At 50.7% G+C, this 14,282-nt stretch overlaps 1 protein-coding gene and 1 long non-coding RNA gene across 3 annotated transcripts; one reads left to right on the top strand and one right to left on the bottom strand.

The window, feature by feature from the left end:
- Positions 1–3,233: 3,233 nt before the first annotated feature.
- On the bottom strand, positions 3,234–9,156 carry LOC134735308 (uncharacterized). The gene is made up of 3 exons (XR_010118389.1): positions 8,531–9,156; positions 4,863–5,012; positions 3,234–3,984 (listed from the first exon to the last, which is right to left on the bottom strand). It is a non-coding gene; the product is annotated as an uncharacterized lncRNA (long non-coding RNA).
- On the top strand, positions 7,892–14,116 carry TIMM22 (translocase of inner mitochondrial membrane 22). 2 transcript variants are annotated; one of them, XM_055256644.2, is made up of 4 exons: positions 7,892–9,058; positions 10,786–10,982; positions 11,507–11,579; positions 13,006–14,116. In XM_055256644.2, the coding sequence occupies exons 1-4, from the start codon at positions 8,821–8,823 to the stop codon at positions 13,080–13,082; spliced, it is 585 nt and encodes a 194-aa protein (XP_055112619.2). In that variant the 5' UTR covers positions 7,892–8,820; the 3' UTR covers positions 13,083–14,116. The 2 variants fall into 2 exon arrangements, with proteins under 2 accessions (XP_055112619.2, XP_063485830.1); XM_063629760.1 differs by having other exon boundaries at positions 8,530–9,058; positions 12,427–14,116.
- The last annotated feature ends 166 nt before the right edge of the window (positions 14,117–14,282 follow it).

Raw genomic sequence — 14,282 nt, 5'->3', positions numbered from 1 at the left:
CCAGTGTCATCAACCTGTCACCGGGTTGCTGGCTGATCACCCCAGGGAATGGGGTCACCGGCTGATCACCCCAGGGATTGGGGTCACCAGCTGATCACCCCAGGGATTGGGGTCACTGGCTGATCACCCCAGGGAATGGGGTCACTGGGTCGCTGGCTGGTCATCCCAGGGATTGGGGTCACGGAGTTGCTGGCTGATCACCCCAGCGAATGGGGTCACCGGCTGATCACCCCAGGGATTGGGGTCACCAGCTGATCACCCCAGGGAATGGGGTCACTGGGTTGCTGGCTGATCACCCCAGGGAATGGGGTCACTGGCTGATCACTCCAGGGATTGGGGTCACCAGCTGATCACCCCAGGGAATGGGGTCACTAGGTTGCTGGCTGATCACCCCAGGGATTGGGTCACTGGGTTGCTGGCTGGTCACCCCAGGGATTGGGGTCACGGGGTTGCTGGCTGATCACCCCAGGGAATGGGGTCACCGGGTCGCTGGCTGACCACCCCAGGGAATGGCATCATTTCAGGGGCTCAGGGTTGGTCTCTGTTACTGGCAGATGAGGCATTCAGCCGTGGCTGCAGCCATGATGGCCATGGTGAGTAAAAGTCTGTGCTGTGAGCCCATGAATAACCTTTATCCCTGCCCTCATGGCCACTTTGTTCATGAGCCCACTGGGCACGAACAGTGGTGTTGGGGGAGAGAGGCTGAGCAGCACCCAGAGAACGGGCCATCCTATCACTTGATGATTCCAACCCTTCCCTGGTGAGGCCACCCTTTGGTGAGCATTTACACAGGACACAAGTATCTTCACAGTTTTTGCCCACATGCCTCTTCTGTCAGTTCCCTAGATTTCCTTGTCACTAATTTTCCAATCATGTTCTTTCCAAGTCCCTGACTCTCCAGGCAAATCATTGGCTACAGTTGGTGAATCGGTGTGTGCTCTCACGTCCAGCCATTTCTCCTTCCAAGAGCAACCAACAACCAGGTGCACTGCGCCAACGTCTGCCCACCGGGAGGCTCTGCCTCCACCGCTGCCCTTCACGGATGTCTAAGGAAGAGGCTGGAGGGCAGCTGCTCAGTTTCAGGCAGAGCCTGCACATGGTACAGAACCACCTGCAAACTGGGACGTGAGTCTTTGCTTTCTCTGTGAGCTGATCATGGGGGACTCTCCATGATGCTAGAGGTGCAGGCTGGGAGAGGGAAGGCAGGGTGGAGTTGCGGGAGTGGGAACCAAGGGCCTTTGAAGCTGCTTCTTCATCTAACTTCCTGGTGCCTTCAGGGCCTGCTTGGGCCTGGTCATGTGTATACCATTTCCTTTAGATGGTGAAGCATGGTGCTGCTGTGCACACCCAACTATATTATGGCTTGATGGGTCAGAGAACCTCCAGTTCACGACGGGCAGCTCAGGCCACATGGTAACTCCGTGGCCCATGGCTAAGCATCAGTCTCCAAGAAGGCCTAGTAGGAGTCCAAAAGCTGTGTCTCAAAAGGAGAGTACGGTCCACAGGATGGCAGAGCTTTGCTCCAAAATCCTACGGGCTTGCCCTGCGATCAACTGCGGGGCCTGCCAAAGGCTGCAAATAGCATCCCTGTCTGCCACGGTCTCTTCAAACACCACTGGATCGGTTGGATCACGTGGCCCATGAGAAGAGCAGCTTGCATCGCAGTTGGAACCTGCTACAATGCTTTCTCTCGCTCTGGTCCCTCTCAAAGCTAGCAGATTTTCAGGTCATTCTATAACTAGGTCAGGCTAACACACCCAAATGAGGATTGTGTTGCCTTTAAATATCTGGACACTAAACGGCCCAGTCAAGTTGACACACACAGTTGCGCATCACACACTCTGACATGGGGTATCTTTAAGACGTAGCACAGGAGAAAGGAGGGTGCAGAAGAGGTAGGAAATACTAAGCTACAACTTGTCTTTTTTTTTTTTTTCTTTTAAAGAAACAGGGTCTTAGCCAGGTGCGGTGGCTCACGCCTATAATCCCAGCACTTTGGGAGGCCGAGGTGGGCGGATCACGAGGTCAAGAGATTGAGACCATCCCGGCCAACATGGTGAAACCCCCTCTCCACTAAAAATACAAAAACTAGCTGGGCGTGGTGGTGGATGCCTGTAATTTCAGCTACTCAGGAGGCTGAGGCAGGAGAATCGCTTGAATCTGGGAGGCAGATGTTGCAGTGGGCCCAGATCATGCCACTGCACTCCAGCCTGGTGACACAGCGAGACTCTGTCTCAAAAAAAAAAAAGGAAAAAAAAAAGAAATGGGGTCTTGCTCTGTTGCCCAGGCTGGGGTATAGTGATGTGATCATGGCTCACTGCAGCCTCCAACTCCTGGGCTCAAGTCATCCTTCCACCTCAGCCTCCCACATAGCTGAAACTACAGGTGCACTCCACCTGCAGTTTTATAGTATTATGAACTAATAAACGGGCTGGATCAAACAGCAGGACCAGAATAGAGTCACAAAGAGGTGTTACAAGATCAAGCATTTACTGTGAATTCTCCATTGCTTTCTTTTTTTTTTTTTTGAGACGGAGTCTTGCTCTGTCGCCCAGGCTGGAGTACAGTGGTGCGATCTCGGCTCACTGCAAGCTCCGCCTCCTGGGTTCACGCCATTTTCCTGCCTCAGCCTCCCGAGTAGCTGGGACTACAGGCGCCCGCCACCACACCCGGCTAATTTTTTGTATGTTTTTTAGTAGAGACAGGTTTTCACCATGTTAGCCAGGATGGTCTCGATCTCCTGACCTCATGATCCACCTGCCTTGGCCTCCCAAAGTGCTGGGATTACAGGCGTAAGCCACCGCACCCGGCCTGGTGCAGATCTTTCTGGCACCAACTTGACATATAACTTTGGGGAGCCACCATCATTTATTATTCTTTCTATTATTCCTTTTATCCCTTAGCAAAGCAGGACAAGTCTGGTCTCTGGGTTGCTTTATTTTTTCATTTTTGAGATGGTTCAGCCTCCCAAGTAGCTGGGACCACAGGCACATGTCATTATGCCGAGCTAATTTTTGTATTTTTTGTTTTTTTAGAGACGGAGTCTTGCTCTGTCGCCCAGGCTGGAGTGCAGTGGCGTGATCTGCAAGCTCCGCCTCCTGGGTTCACACCATTCTCTTGCCTCAGCCCCCCGAGTAGCTGGGACCACAGGTGCCCGCCACCACACCCGGCTAATTTTTTGTATTTTTAGTAGAGACAGGGTTTCACTGTGTTAACCAGGATGGTCTCAATCTCCTGAACTCGTGATCTGCCGGCCTCGGCCTCCCAAAGTGCTGGGATTACAGGTGTGAGCCACCGAACCCAGCCTAATTTTTGTATTTTTTTGTAGAGACACAGTCTCACTATGTGGCTAAGGCTGGTCTTGAACTCCCGGGCACAAGTGATCCTCCTGCCTTGACCTCCCAAAGTGCTGGGATTACAGGCATGAGCCACCATGCCTGGCCATTAGTCTCTAGTTCTTAAACAACTTTCCTAACTCTTTTCTGACTCTCTTGTAGAAGTGTAAAGTGCTGGAGAAAACATTATGCATTTTTCCATCTGCTTCCTATACTTTTCAGATCAAATCTGAGGATTATAACTTGTACCCCTAGGCCAGGCACAGTGGCTCACACCTGTAATCCCAGCACCTTGGGAGGCCAAGGCAGGCAGATCACTTGAGGTCAGGAGTTCAAAACCATCCTTGCCAACCTGGTGAAACCCCATCTCTACTAAAAATACAAAAAATTAGCCAGGTGTGCTGGCACATGACTGTAATCCCAGCTACTTGGGAGGCTGAAGCAGGAGAACTGCTTGAACCAGGGAGGCAGAGGTTGCAGTGAGCTGAGATCTCACCATTGCACTCCAGCCTGGGTGAAGAAGCAAGACTGTCTCAGAAAAAAAGAACTAAACCTGGATGGAAGCACCTGTGTCTTCCTGGCAACACGTTGGGTTCAGATTTTCTCCTGGCATGAAGTAGAATCCAGAGCAGGGAGCACGATCACAGTCCTGTGTGGGAAGATCATTCTGTAAATAGTTTGGAGAAGAGCAAGGTAGGAGGCTCAAAAACCAGTTAAGAGCCTGTTAATTAAGAGGCTGGTGTGGTGGCTCACACCTGTAACCCCAGCACTTTGGGAGGCCGAGGTGGGAGGATTGCTTGAGCCCAGGAGTTTGAGACCAGTCTGGGCAATAGAGTAAGAACCAGTTTCTATAAAAAAGGTTTTTAAAAATTAGCCCGGCATGGTGGCACATGCCCATGGTCCCAGCTACTTGGCGGGGCTGGGGTGGGAGGATCCCTTGAGCCCAGGAGGTCAAGGCTGCAGCGAGCCATGATGGGGCCACTGCACTCAGTTTGGGCCACAAAGAAAGACCCTATCTCAAAAAAAAAAGAGGTTCAGAGAAGGCATTACTTCCAGATAGATTAATCAGAAAAGGTAAGTTTTGAAGGGCAGGAATCTTTTAAACACAGAGCTGAGGGGCATGAGTGGAGTGTTGTGAGAAGAAAAAAGAATTACTAGCAAAAGTTCACAAGGGTCCGGGCGCGGTGGCTCATGCCTGTCATCCCAGCACTTTGGGAGGCCGAGGTGGGCGGATCACCTGAGGTCAGGAGTTCAAGAGCAGCCTGGCCAACATGGTGAAACTCCATCTTTACTAAAAATACAAAAAAAATTAGCTGGGCCTGGTGGCTCACGCCTGTAGCTGGGGTCGGGAGGCTGAGGCAGGAGAATCACTTAAAGCTGGGAGGCAGAGGTTGCAGTGAGCCGAGATCGCACCATTGAACATCAGCCTGGGTGACAGAGCGAGACTCCATCTCAGAAAAAAGAAAAAAAAATGTGGTCCCCAACCAGCAGCAGCATCACCTGGGAAATCCAAAATTTCACACCCACCTCAGACCTTACTGAGTCAGAAACTAACTCTGCGCTCAGCAGCTTAACCACCTGGTTCTCAGTGATGGTTTGGGGCAGCCTCATGGACCTCCAGCAAGCCAGGCCAATACTCCGTGAAGATGAGCAGAGGATGCTGTTACGTGACCTTCACTGTGGAGACAGAAGGGAGGGACCGACGGTGCTCAGGGCTGGGCCTGGGGTGCTCTTTATCGCTGGCTGCCTGTGGGACCCCACGACTCATGGCTGGAGACCCCACACTCCCGCCTTGTTTCCATCTGCTGCAGCCAGCGATGTCAAGCCTTATCCCATCTGTCACACCAGGCCAGACAATAAATGTCCTCTTGTGGGGAAAGTGATTCAGAGAGAAAAGCTAAGAGCCACTCCACCCCTCACATAATCCACTCCTCACATAATCCACCCCTCACATAATCCACCCCTCACGTAATCCACCCCTCACATAATCCACCCCTCACATAATCCACCCCTCACATAATCCACCCCTCGAATAATCCACCCCTCGAATAATCCACCCCTCGCATAATCCACCCCTCGCATAATCCACCCCTCGCATAATCCACCCCTCGCATAATCCACCCCTCACATAATCCACCCCTCACATAATCCACCCCTCGTATAATCCGCCCTCACATAATCCACCCCTCGCATAATCCACCCCTCGCATAATCTGCCCCTCGCATAATCTGCCCTCCCATAATCCACCCCTCACATAATCCACCCCTCACGTAATCCACCCCTCGAGTAATCCACCCTCACATAATCCACCCTCACATAATCCACCCCTCGAATAATCCACCCCTCACATAATCCACCCCTCGAATAATCCACCCCTCACATAATCCACCCTCACATAATCCACCCCTCACATAATCCACCCTCATAAAAGACTGTGCAGCTGTCTGGTCTCCATTTCTGTCGGGTGGGGTATTCCATCCTCATCTCGGGCAACATGTCCCAAAAGTATGGCTTCCAGTACAGCTCATTAGGTCCCACCCATTTCTTCTCTGGGGCCCCAAAGACCCTCCCACCTTTTTTTTTTTTTTTTTTTTTTTTTTTGAGACGGAGTCTCCCTCTGTCTCCAGGCCAGAGTGCAGTGGCACCATCTAGGCTCACTGCAAGCTCCGCCTCGTGGGTTCAAGCAATTCTGCTGCCTCAGCCTTCTGAGTAGCTGGGACTACAGGCATGCAGCCACCACGCCCAGCTAATTTTTGTATTTTTAGTAGAGACAGGGTTTCACCACATTGGCCAGGATGGTCTCGATCTCTTGACCTTGCTTCAACCTCCCAAAGTGCTGAGATTACAGGCGTGAGCCACCGCGCCCAGCCAAGACCCTTAAAGGAAGGACACTTCACTTCTTCTTACAACTCAGACACACCTGTGGGGCTCCTGGGCTATGGAATACCCCAGCCCTTTCGCAGCCCTTGATGGAAATTGTTTTTCAGCCCTCTGAATACAATGACCACTGTTTACTTAGAGGAATCTTTTTTTTTTTTTTTTTTTGAGACAGGGTCTCATTCCCTTGTCCATGCTGGAGTGCACTGGCACGATCATGACTCACTGCAGTCTCAACTTCCCAGACTCAAGCAATTTTCCTGCCTCAGCCTCCTGAAGTGCTGGGATTACAGGTGTGAGCCACCATGCCCAGCAGAGGAATCTTTTTTGATCAACATCTTCTGAGTCCCTGGCCCAAGTAGGCAGATGCTTGCTACGGCACTGCCTTCAGGCCATTAGCAAAAAGTGTGCTTAAATGCCCAGAGGTGTTCCCAGGCCACATTTTCTTCATAGGAGGAGTACACAACGATGCCAAAGTGTTAGCATTCTTGGGACTGAAAACCTCTCGCCAACATCCCCTAGGATTTTCCTGGATACAACCAGAAATCCATTCCCAATTTCTCTGCCTCCAGGCCCCAACTCTGGTTTCCTCAAAGAAGAGGAAGTGTTCTTGGTTCCCAAAATATGCTTGCAGTGCAGTGGTATAATGGTAAATGTTTAACAACGATAACAAAAAGGCCCTAACTGGCCGGGTGCAGTGACTCATGCCTGGAATCTCAGCACTTTGGGAGGCCGAGGCAGGTGGGTCACCTGAGGTCAGGAGTTTGAGACCAGCCTGACCAACATGGTGAAACCTCCTTCTACTAAAAATACAAAAACTAGCCAGGCGTGGTGGCATGTACCTGTAATCCCTGCTACTCAGGAGGCTGAGGCAGGAGAATCGCTCAAACTTGGGAGGTGGAGGTTGCAGTGAGCCAAGATTGCACCACTGCACTCCAGCCTGGGTGACAGAGCAAGACTGTCTCAAAAGAATAATTTTAAAAAGTAAAGCAACAAATTATCAGGAGTTTCTGAGCTGGTTGTTAAGCACAGTTATTATTAAAAATTACATTCTATACATTTATAATAAATTACACTAAAAATAGGTAATATGTGCTCAAAACTCATCCCCCCCTAAAAATTTTACTACACTGTACTCCTATCTATGCTGTTGAGGTTATTTCCATAGATTGTCTCTGTGTGATAGAAACAGCATCTAACCACATGCTGCTATACGTCTTCCCAATTCTGACTGACGACCTCACTTGGTAGTTTGAAATCAGCCATGATGGGGATATTAACACCACACAAGTCAGCAAATGCTCTAAGTTAGGATCTTTTTTTTTTTTTTTTTTTTTTGAGACGGAGTCTTGCTCTTGTCGCCCAGGCTGGAGTGCGATGGTGCGATCTTGGCTCACTGCAACCTCCACCTCCTGGGTTTAAGCGATTCTCCTATCTCAGCCTCCCGAGTAAGTGAGATTACAGGCGCCTGCCACCATCTGGCTAATTTTTATATTTTTAGTAGAGACGGGGTTTCCTGCTTCAGCCTCCCAAGTAGCTGGGAATACAGGCGTGCACCACCATGCCCAGCTAATTTTTTTTTTTTTTTTTTTTTTTGAGACGGAGTCTCGCTCTGTCGCCCAGGCTGGAGTGCAGTGGCGCCCTCTCGGCTCACTGCAAGCTCCGCCTCCCGGGTTCACGCCATTCTCCTGCCTCAGCCTCTCCGAGTAGCTGGGACTACAGGCGCCCGCCACTACGCCCGGCTAATTTTTTTGTATTTTTAGTAGAGACGGGGTTTCACCGTGGTCTCGATCTCCTGACCTCGTGATCCGCCCGCCTCGGCCTCCCAAAGTGCTGGGATTACAAGCGTGAGCCACCGCGCCCGGCCTTTTTTTTTTTTTTTTTTGGTATTTTTAGTAGAGATGGGGTTTCACCATGTTTGCCACATTGGTCTCGAACTCCTGACCTCGTGATCCACCGGCCTCGGCCTCCCACAGCGCTGGATGACAGGCGTGAGCCCCCGCGCCCGGTCCGTGCAGTTACAGCACACGTTCACGCTTACCTACAAAGCGTCTACCTCTCACCGCACCTTCCGGGACCACAGGATTTAACGCCTCACCGCCCGATGACAGCATGAGGCGGAAAAGACAGCGAGAATGCTCGCGCGTCCCCTCCCGGCGATCAGGAGCACGGCAGCCCCGCAGAGCGCGCGGCCACTCCTCGCTCCCCTCAGGAGCTCGTAAGAACCCCCGCGCGGGGCCGAGGCGCGAGAGCACGCGCAACGCTTTCTGGGAAATGTAGTTGGAGGTCGGATTGGAACTACAAACCCCGGTACTCACCGCGCTGCAGCCCCGACCGTGAGGGCGCTTTCTGGTGAATCTGAATCTCGTTTATCTGTGATATGAGGAAAGCTGTCCAAGCCCAATTCCATTTTCACAAGAGGCTTTCTTTTTGGAAACTAGATAGCGCTCTCGCTGGTGTGCGCACGACGAGCCTTGAGGCCGCGCGGCTTCTTCCTGCGGCGAATCTGCCGTTGCAGCACAGTGGCTAGTCTCAGGGCCCGCAACGTGACGCTTGTCGAATCTGCTGCGGGGAGAAGGACGCGAGAGTTGCTTGGGCAGCGACTGTCATGGCGGCGGCCGCCCCCAATGCTGGGAGTTCGGCCCCTGAGGCAGCGAGTTCCGCCGAAGCTCCGCTGCAGTACAGCCTTCTCCTGCAGTACCTGGTGGGTGACAAGCGTCAGCCCCGGCTCCTGGAGCCTGGGAGCCTGGGCGGGATCCCAAGTCCAGCGAAGGGTGAGGAGCAGAAGATGATCGAGAAGGTGATGGAAAGCTGCGCTTTCAAGGCTGCGCTGGCCTGCGTGGGAGGTGAGGCCGGGCGAGTGGGACCCTTGGGAGGCTGAGGGCCTGGACGGCAGTGGGGATCTCTGCTGAGAAGACCACGCGCCTGGGAGGCGAGGGACTGCGGGCCTTGACCTTGACCACACCCCCGCCTCGTTCCGTGAATCGGGCGTCACCTCTCCTGCCCCTTCAGGTCTGCTTTCGCTTTCCTGATGAAAATTGGGTGAGAGAATCGGTGCTGTGGTTGGAGCCTAAAAGTTATTACATGACATCCTGGCTAACACGGTGAAACCCTGTCTGTACCAAAAATACTAAAAATTAGCCGGGCGCGGTGGCGGGCGCCTGTAGTCCCAGCTCCTCGGGAGGCTGAGGCAGGAGAATGGCATGAACCCGGGAGGCGGAGCTTGCAGTGAGCCGAGATCGCGCCACTGCACTCCAGCCTGGGCGACAGAGCGAGACTCCGTCTCAAGAAAAAAAAAAAAAGTTATTACATGGGTGACTTCATTCATCCGTTCATTCCTTTTTGTTTGTTTTTTGAGACGGAGTTTTGCTCTTGTTGCCCAGGCTGGAGTGCAATAGCACGATCTCGGCTCACCGCAACCTCCGCCTCCCGGGTTCAAGCGATTCTCCTGCCTCAGCCCCCCGAGAAGCTGGGATTACAGGCGCCCGCCACCACCCCCGGCTAATTTTGTATTTTTAGTAGAGATGAGGTTTCTCCATGTTAGTCAGGCTGGTCTCGAACTCCCAACCTCAGGTGATCCGCCCACCTCGGCTTCCCAAAGTGCTGGGATTACAGGCGTGAGCCACTGCGCCGGGCCTCCGTTCATTCCCTTAAATTTGCTCATTCTCTTAAATTCTTTCAGCAAATTGTTCCTAAGCAATATCACGTGCCAGCTGAAAGAGACAAGAGCCTGGTCTTCATGGGGCCTGTATTATACTATGTGGAGAAGAATGTTGAGCAGGAACACTGCAGAGGAAGGATGCAGACATATGGAAATGCACATGCAGACGACTCTAGGGCAGCGGTTGTTTGAGGTTTGAAAAACTGAAAGACCACTGTGACTAGACAGCCCCGAGCAAGGAGAGACGAAGTCTGCACTTGTCCTTCTGTTTTTCCCTTAAGTTGGAGGGGAGGTGCCCATGATTTTATTAAACTCATATTGACCATGAGGTCGAGAGAGCATCCATCTGGACATGTCCAGCCAGCTCAGGAAGGTCAGATGTGGCAGCAGTGTGGGATTTGCCATTAGGTAGCTGTGTGGCCTTGGGAGAAGTTGCTTAACCTCTCTGAGCCTCAGTTTATAGAAAGGAGAGGCTAACAGCATCTGTCTCACTGGATTATTGTGAAGAATGAATGAGGCTGTGGCATGTCTGGCATGTGGTGCTCAGTAAAGCATTACTGTGAATGTCACAGTGGCCAAGAGAGTGATTTGCAAAGTTGATAGCTGAACTTGAGGGTGGCTGTTTACATATAAGAGAGTGTAGAGAGAATAGAGGGTTAAAGATGGAATCTTGAGAAATGTTAGGGAATGAAAGGAGGAAGAAATCCTAGAGGAGACAGAGAAGATGATGTCAGTAACACAGACCCTGGATTGTGCAAAACTCTCCACCAGGCAAACGGAGAGTTTGAGTGGCAAGAGGGGGTATCCTCTGCACTGGTGGCCATCCAAAGGTATGGTCCCTTCCAGGATGATCCCAATACAGTAATCCAGAAAACATGCCAAAGACACCTTCATCTCTGTGTTTGCTTCTAGGATTTGTCTTAGGAGGTGCATTTGGGGTGTTTACCGCCGGCATCGATACCAACGTGGGCTTTGACCCTAAGGATCCTTACCGTACACCGACTGCAAAAGAAGTTCTGAAAGACATGGGGCAGAGAGGAATGTCCTATGCCAAAAATTTTGCCATTGTGGGAGCCATGTTTTCTTGTACTGAGTGTTTGGTAGAATCTGTAAGTGTCTCTGCCTTCTGAGAAATCCTTGCTGGGGCCGCCATTTCATGACTTTTAAAGAGAAATTGCTCTTTAAAAGTCATTTGGAAGTTGTTACTAGAAAGCAGATCGGAAGTATCAGATACGTTCTAGGTTGAACTTCCATAAAATAGTCCCTGTTGCAGACTCTGTGTATGTTTACAGTATGGGCTTGCATTATTTTTTACTTTTTGTAGGCTAGAAAATAACTAATGATTTTAAACATGAGACTTATTGGAGAGCCCCTTGAAGAAATTTTGATTACATTTCAAATGCTGGACTTGGTTTCAGCACTCTGGTGCCACCTGCAGGAAGCATCTATGAACACGTACTACATATACACACACACACACACACAAACACACACTGTATACTTAGGAACTATATTTTTGAGAAAGATTAGGTTTCCTTTGGGTAGGGACTGAATGAGCAACCCTGCATATTCCTCCTTAATGGTCTGTCTTGGCTTGTTTCTTTGGCTCTAACATGTACTTCTCCGCCCACAGTACCGGGGAAAATCGGATTGGAAGAACAGTGTCATTAGTGGCTGCATCACTGGAGGAGCCATTGGTTTCAGAGGTTAGTAAGCGGCTCTCGAATGCTTTTTCTTTGTGGCCTTGGACGACGTACTGAGGTTGTCATTTCCAAACACACGAGTGTTCCAGGGACACTTGATCTTCTTCCCTCTGACAAATCAGTCATGTTTGTTTCTGTGTTAAGTCGGTTTTGGAAACTTGCTAGGATCTAGAGTGGGGTTTCCCATCGTTGGCACTATTGACATTTTCGACCAGATGAATCTTTGCCAGGATTGGGTCTGTTTTGTGCATTCTAAGATGCTGAGCAGTATCCCTGGCCTCTGCCTATGAGATGCAAGTAGCACCCCCGTCCGTTGTTACAACTTTTTTTTTTTTTAAAGAGACCGAATCTCACTGTCGGAGTGCAGTGGGCACGATGTCAGCTCACTGCAACCTGCACCTCCTGGGTTCAAGTGATTCCCCTGCCTCAGCCTCCCAGGTAGCTGGGATTACAGGCGCCCACCACCATGCTTGACTAATTTTTTTTTGTATTTTTTTAGTAGAGACCGATTTCACCTGGTCTCGAACTCCTGACCTCTTGATCTTCCTGCCTTGGCCTCCCAAAGTGCTGGGATTACAGGCATGAGCCACCACGTGTGGCCAACATTTTTCTCAATAATTCTAGACAATTGTCTGTTTTAATTTTAGATATAAATTATAATAGTAATATCTTTCTGCCCTCAGGGATTCTGATTTCTACCCATTCAATGCTAAGTACAGATATTCTAGAAATATTAGACTATAAGCTGCAAAAAAAAAAAAAAAAAAAAACAATTTGCTGCGACTTCTCCCCATTGGCACGTCCATTCAGAGCGTGGTGGAGGGCCTTGGTGACCTGACTTTCCTTTCAGAAGCAGCAGTGTTTTATCACTGGGCCACTTTCCATCTGTCATGCCCTGACTTACCCAGAGCACAAAGCCGGTTTTCTCATCTTCTGAGAAACAGGATGATTTGCTGTCATGAAACCTGGTTTTGCTCCTCAAGCAGCATTTATGATGACAGAGTGACTTCTCCGCCAGTCATCCCATTCAGCTTCGCCAGGGCCTCTTTGAGAAGCTCTGCTGTCTCCAGGACTGCTTTGATCACCTTCCCCGGAATGTATTCCATAAACAAATCAGGGTCAAGGCCATATGCTTTCATTTGATTCCGAGGGCTGCTTCTCTCAACCAGTTTCCTGCCCGCGAGGGGCTGTTTCCCTAAGACTAGAAATACCCTTTGAAGGAGAAAAGCTAAACAAATGTAGTTAGATAAAGCACACTGGATTAGATCATATACACTGCTTCATTGATGTCTTCCAGAGCTATGATCGTTTGAATGACTTACAGTGCTTAAGCTCGTTTCATGACACTGAGGCTGTGCAAATTTTCCGTGAGTGCCTCGTGACCCAGCAGCTGTCACCACAGGTCATGTTCTTTCTGTTTGTTTGACAGCTGGCTTAAATGCTGGGGCCATTGGTTGTGGAGGTTTTGCTGCTTTCTCTGCTGCGATTGATTATTACCTCCGGTGAGAGTAATTGCCTGTGGGGAAGGATGATGCCAGCCCCGGATCTGCGCTGCTCTCTGGAGGACAGTTTCTGTACCACACCAGGGCCTTGCTTCAGGGCCTGAAGGCGTTCGTTTTCCCTCATGTCGTTGGTATTCTGAGGGAGCTGCCTGGCTTCTCTGCCTCCAGCCTTCGGGGCAGCCACACTTTGCTGCTCCTGGACTCCAGCCAGCCTTCACAGAGGACGTCCCGTGCCAGATTCTCTCAGAGCAGATCAGGAGACAGGATGTTGACATATAGGAATTCAGCTCCACAAAGCTTCAGGCCTGACCACAGCTGGCCCTCTAGGTTGTTTGGTGTTGTGGGCACAGAGGTGACAGTGTCTCTACAGGCACTCAGGAAGCTGTTCTACCTTGGAACTCCATGCAACTATCTGTCTTGAATACCAGGGCAGGGCAAGGCAGATTGATGCCGTCCAACCAATTATCTCGCTTGTTTTGTGTTCTGCCATCCTTTTTTCTTTTTTAAAAATACACCCCCTTCCCCCACTGCCACACACACCTTACAGTTCAAAAGGTTGGTTTATTTGTATTTTATTTTCAAATTCCCTATTCCAAAAATAGTGCCGGGTGGCCCAAAGATAATATCTGAAGGGAAAGAATGAGAAAGCTCCCAGGGAGGCTGGGGATGGGGGCGCTGAGGCAGGGTTGTTAGAGGACTGTGTCATCCTCACCAAGATCATTACATCTGCCAGGGCCTGCCTCAAGAAGCCCAGCCCAGCCTTTTCCTGGGATGTAGTGCAATCCCATCCATGAACTCGATGGGCTTCTTCTAGAAAAACCCTCCTGTGCCGGCCGAGAGGCACACACTGGCTTCACGACGTGACCGCTGGACCAGGCCGAGCTTGAGGCCACATGTGAAGGATCCTGCTGTGGTCATCTTGGTGACTCGGTCACAACAGCTACTGGCCAAGATCAGACGCCACTGAGGGGCCGTTCACCACCATCCTCGTTCTCCAGGGTCAGGGAAGTGTTTCAACATGTCGTGTTTTCCACTTGACCTTGTGGTATTTTTCTTGGCCTAGTTGTGTGCCGCGGGTATATAAAAAAAAAAGCCGTCTACAACTGGGCTTCAGCACTGGTGCCACTTTACCCTGGTGCTTTGTGGGGGAGATGACACTGATGGAGTCAGGCCTTTGCTCTTGGGTGGGGCACAGGCAGGTAAC

Source organism: Symphalangus syndactylus, chromosome 20 (assembly GCF_028878055.3).
Source record: "Symphalangus syndactylus isolate Jambi chromosome 20, NHGRI_mSymSyn1-v2.1_pri, whole genome shotgun sequence".
NCBI classification, from domain to species: domain Eukaryota; kingdom Metazoa; phylum Chordata; class Mammalia; order Primates; family Hylobatidae; genus Symphalangus; species Symphalangus syndactylus.
Note: the sequence above shows the minus strand (reverse complement) of the source record. Positions and strands in the feature narration are given on the sequence as shown.

Coding starts and splice junctions, on each gene's coding strand:
- TIMM22 (XM_063629760.1), top strand. CDS start 8,821: ATGGCGGCGGCCGCCCCCAATGCTGGGAGTTCGGCCCCTGAGGCAGCG. Junction 9,059..10,785: donor TGCGCTGGCCTGCGTGGGAG/GTGAGGCCGGGC, acceptor GTTTGCTTCTAG/GATTTGTCTTAGGAGGTGCA. Junction 10,983..11,506: donor CTGAGTGTTTGGTAGAATCT/GTAAGTGTCTCT, acceptor CTCCGCCCACAG/TACCGGGGAAAATCGGATTG.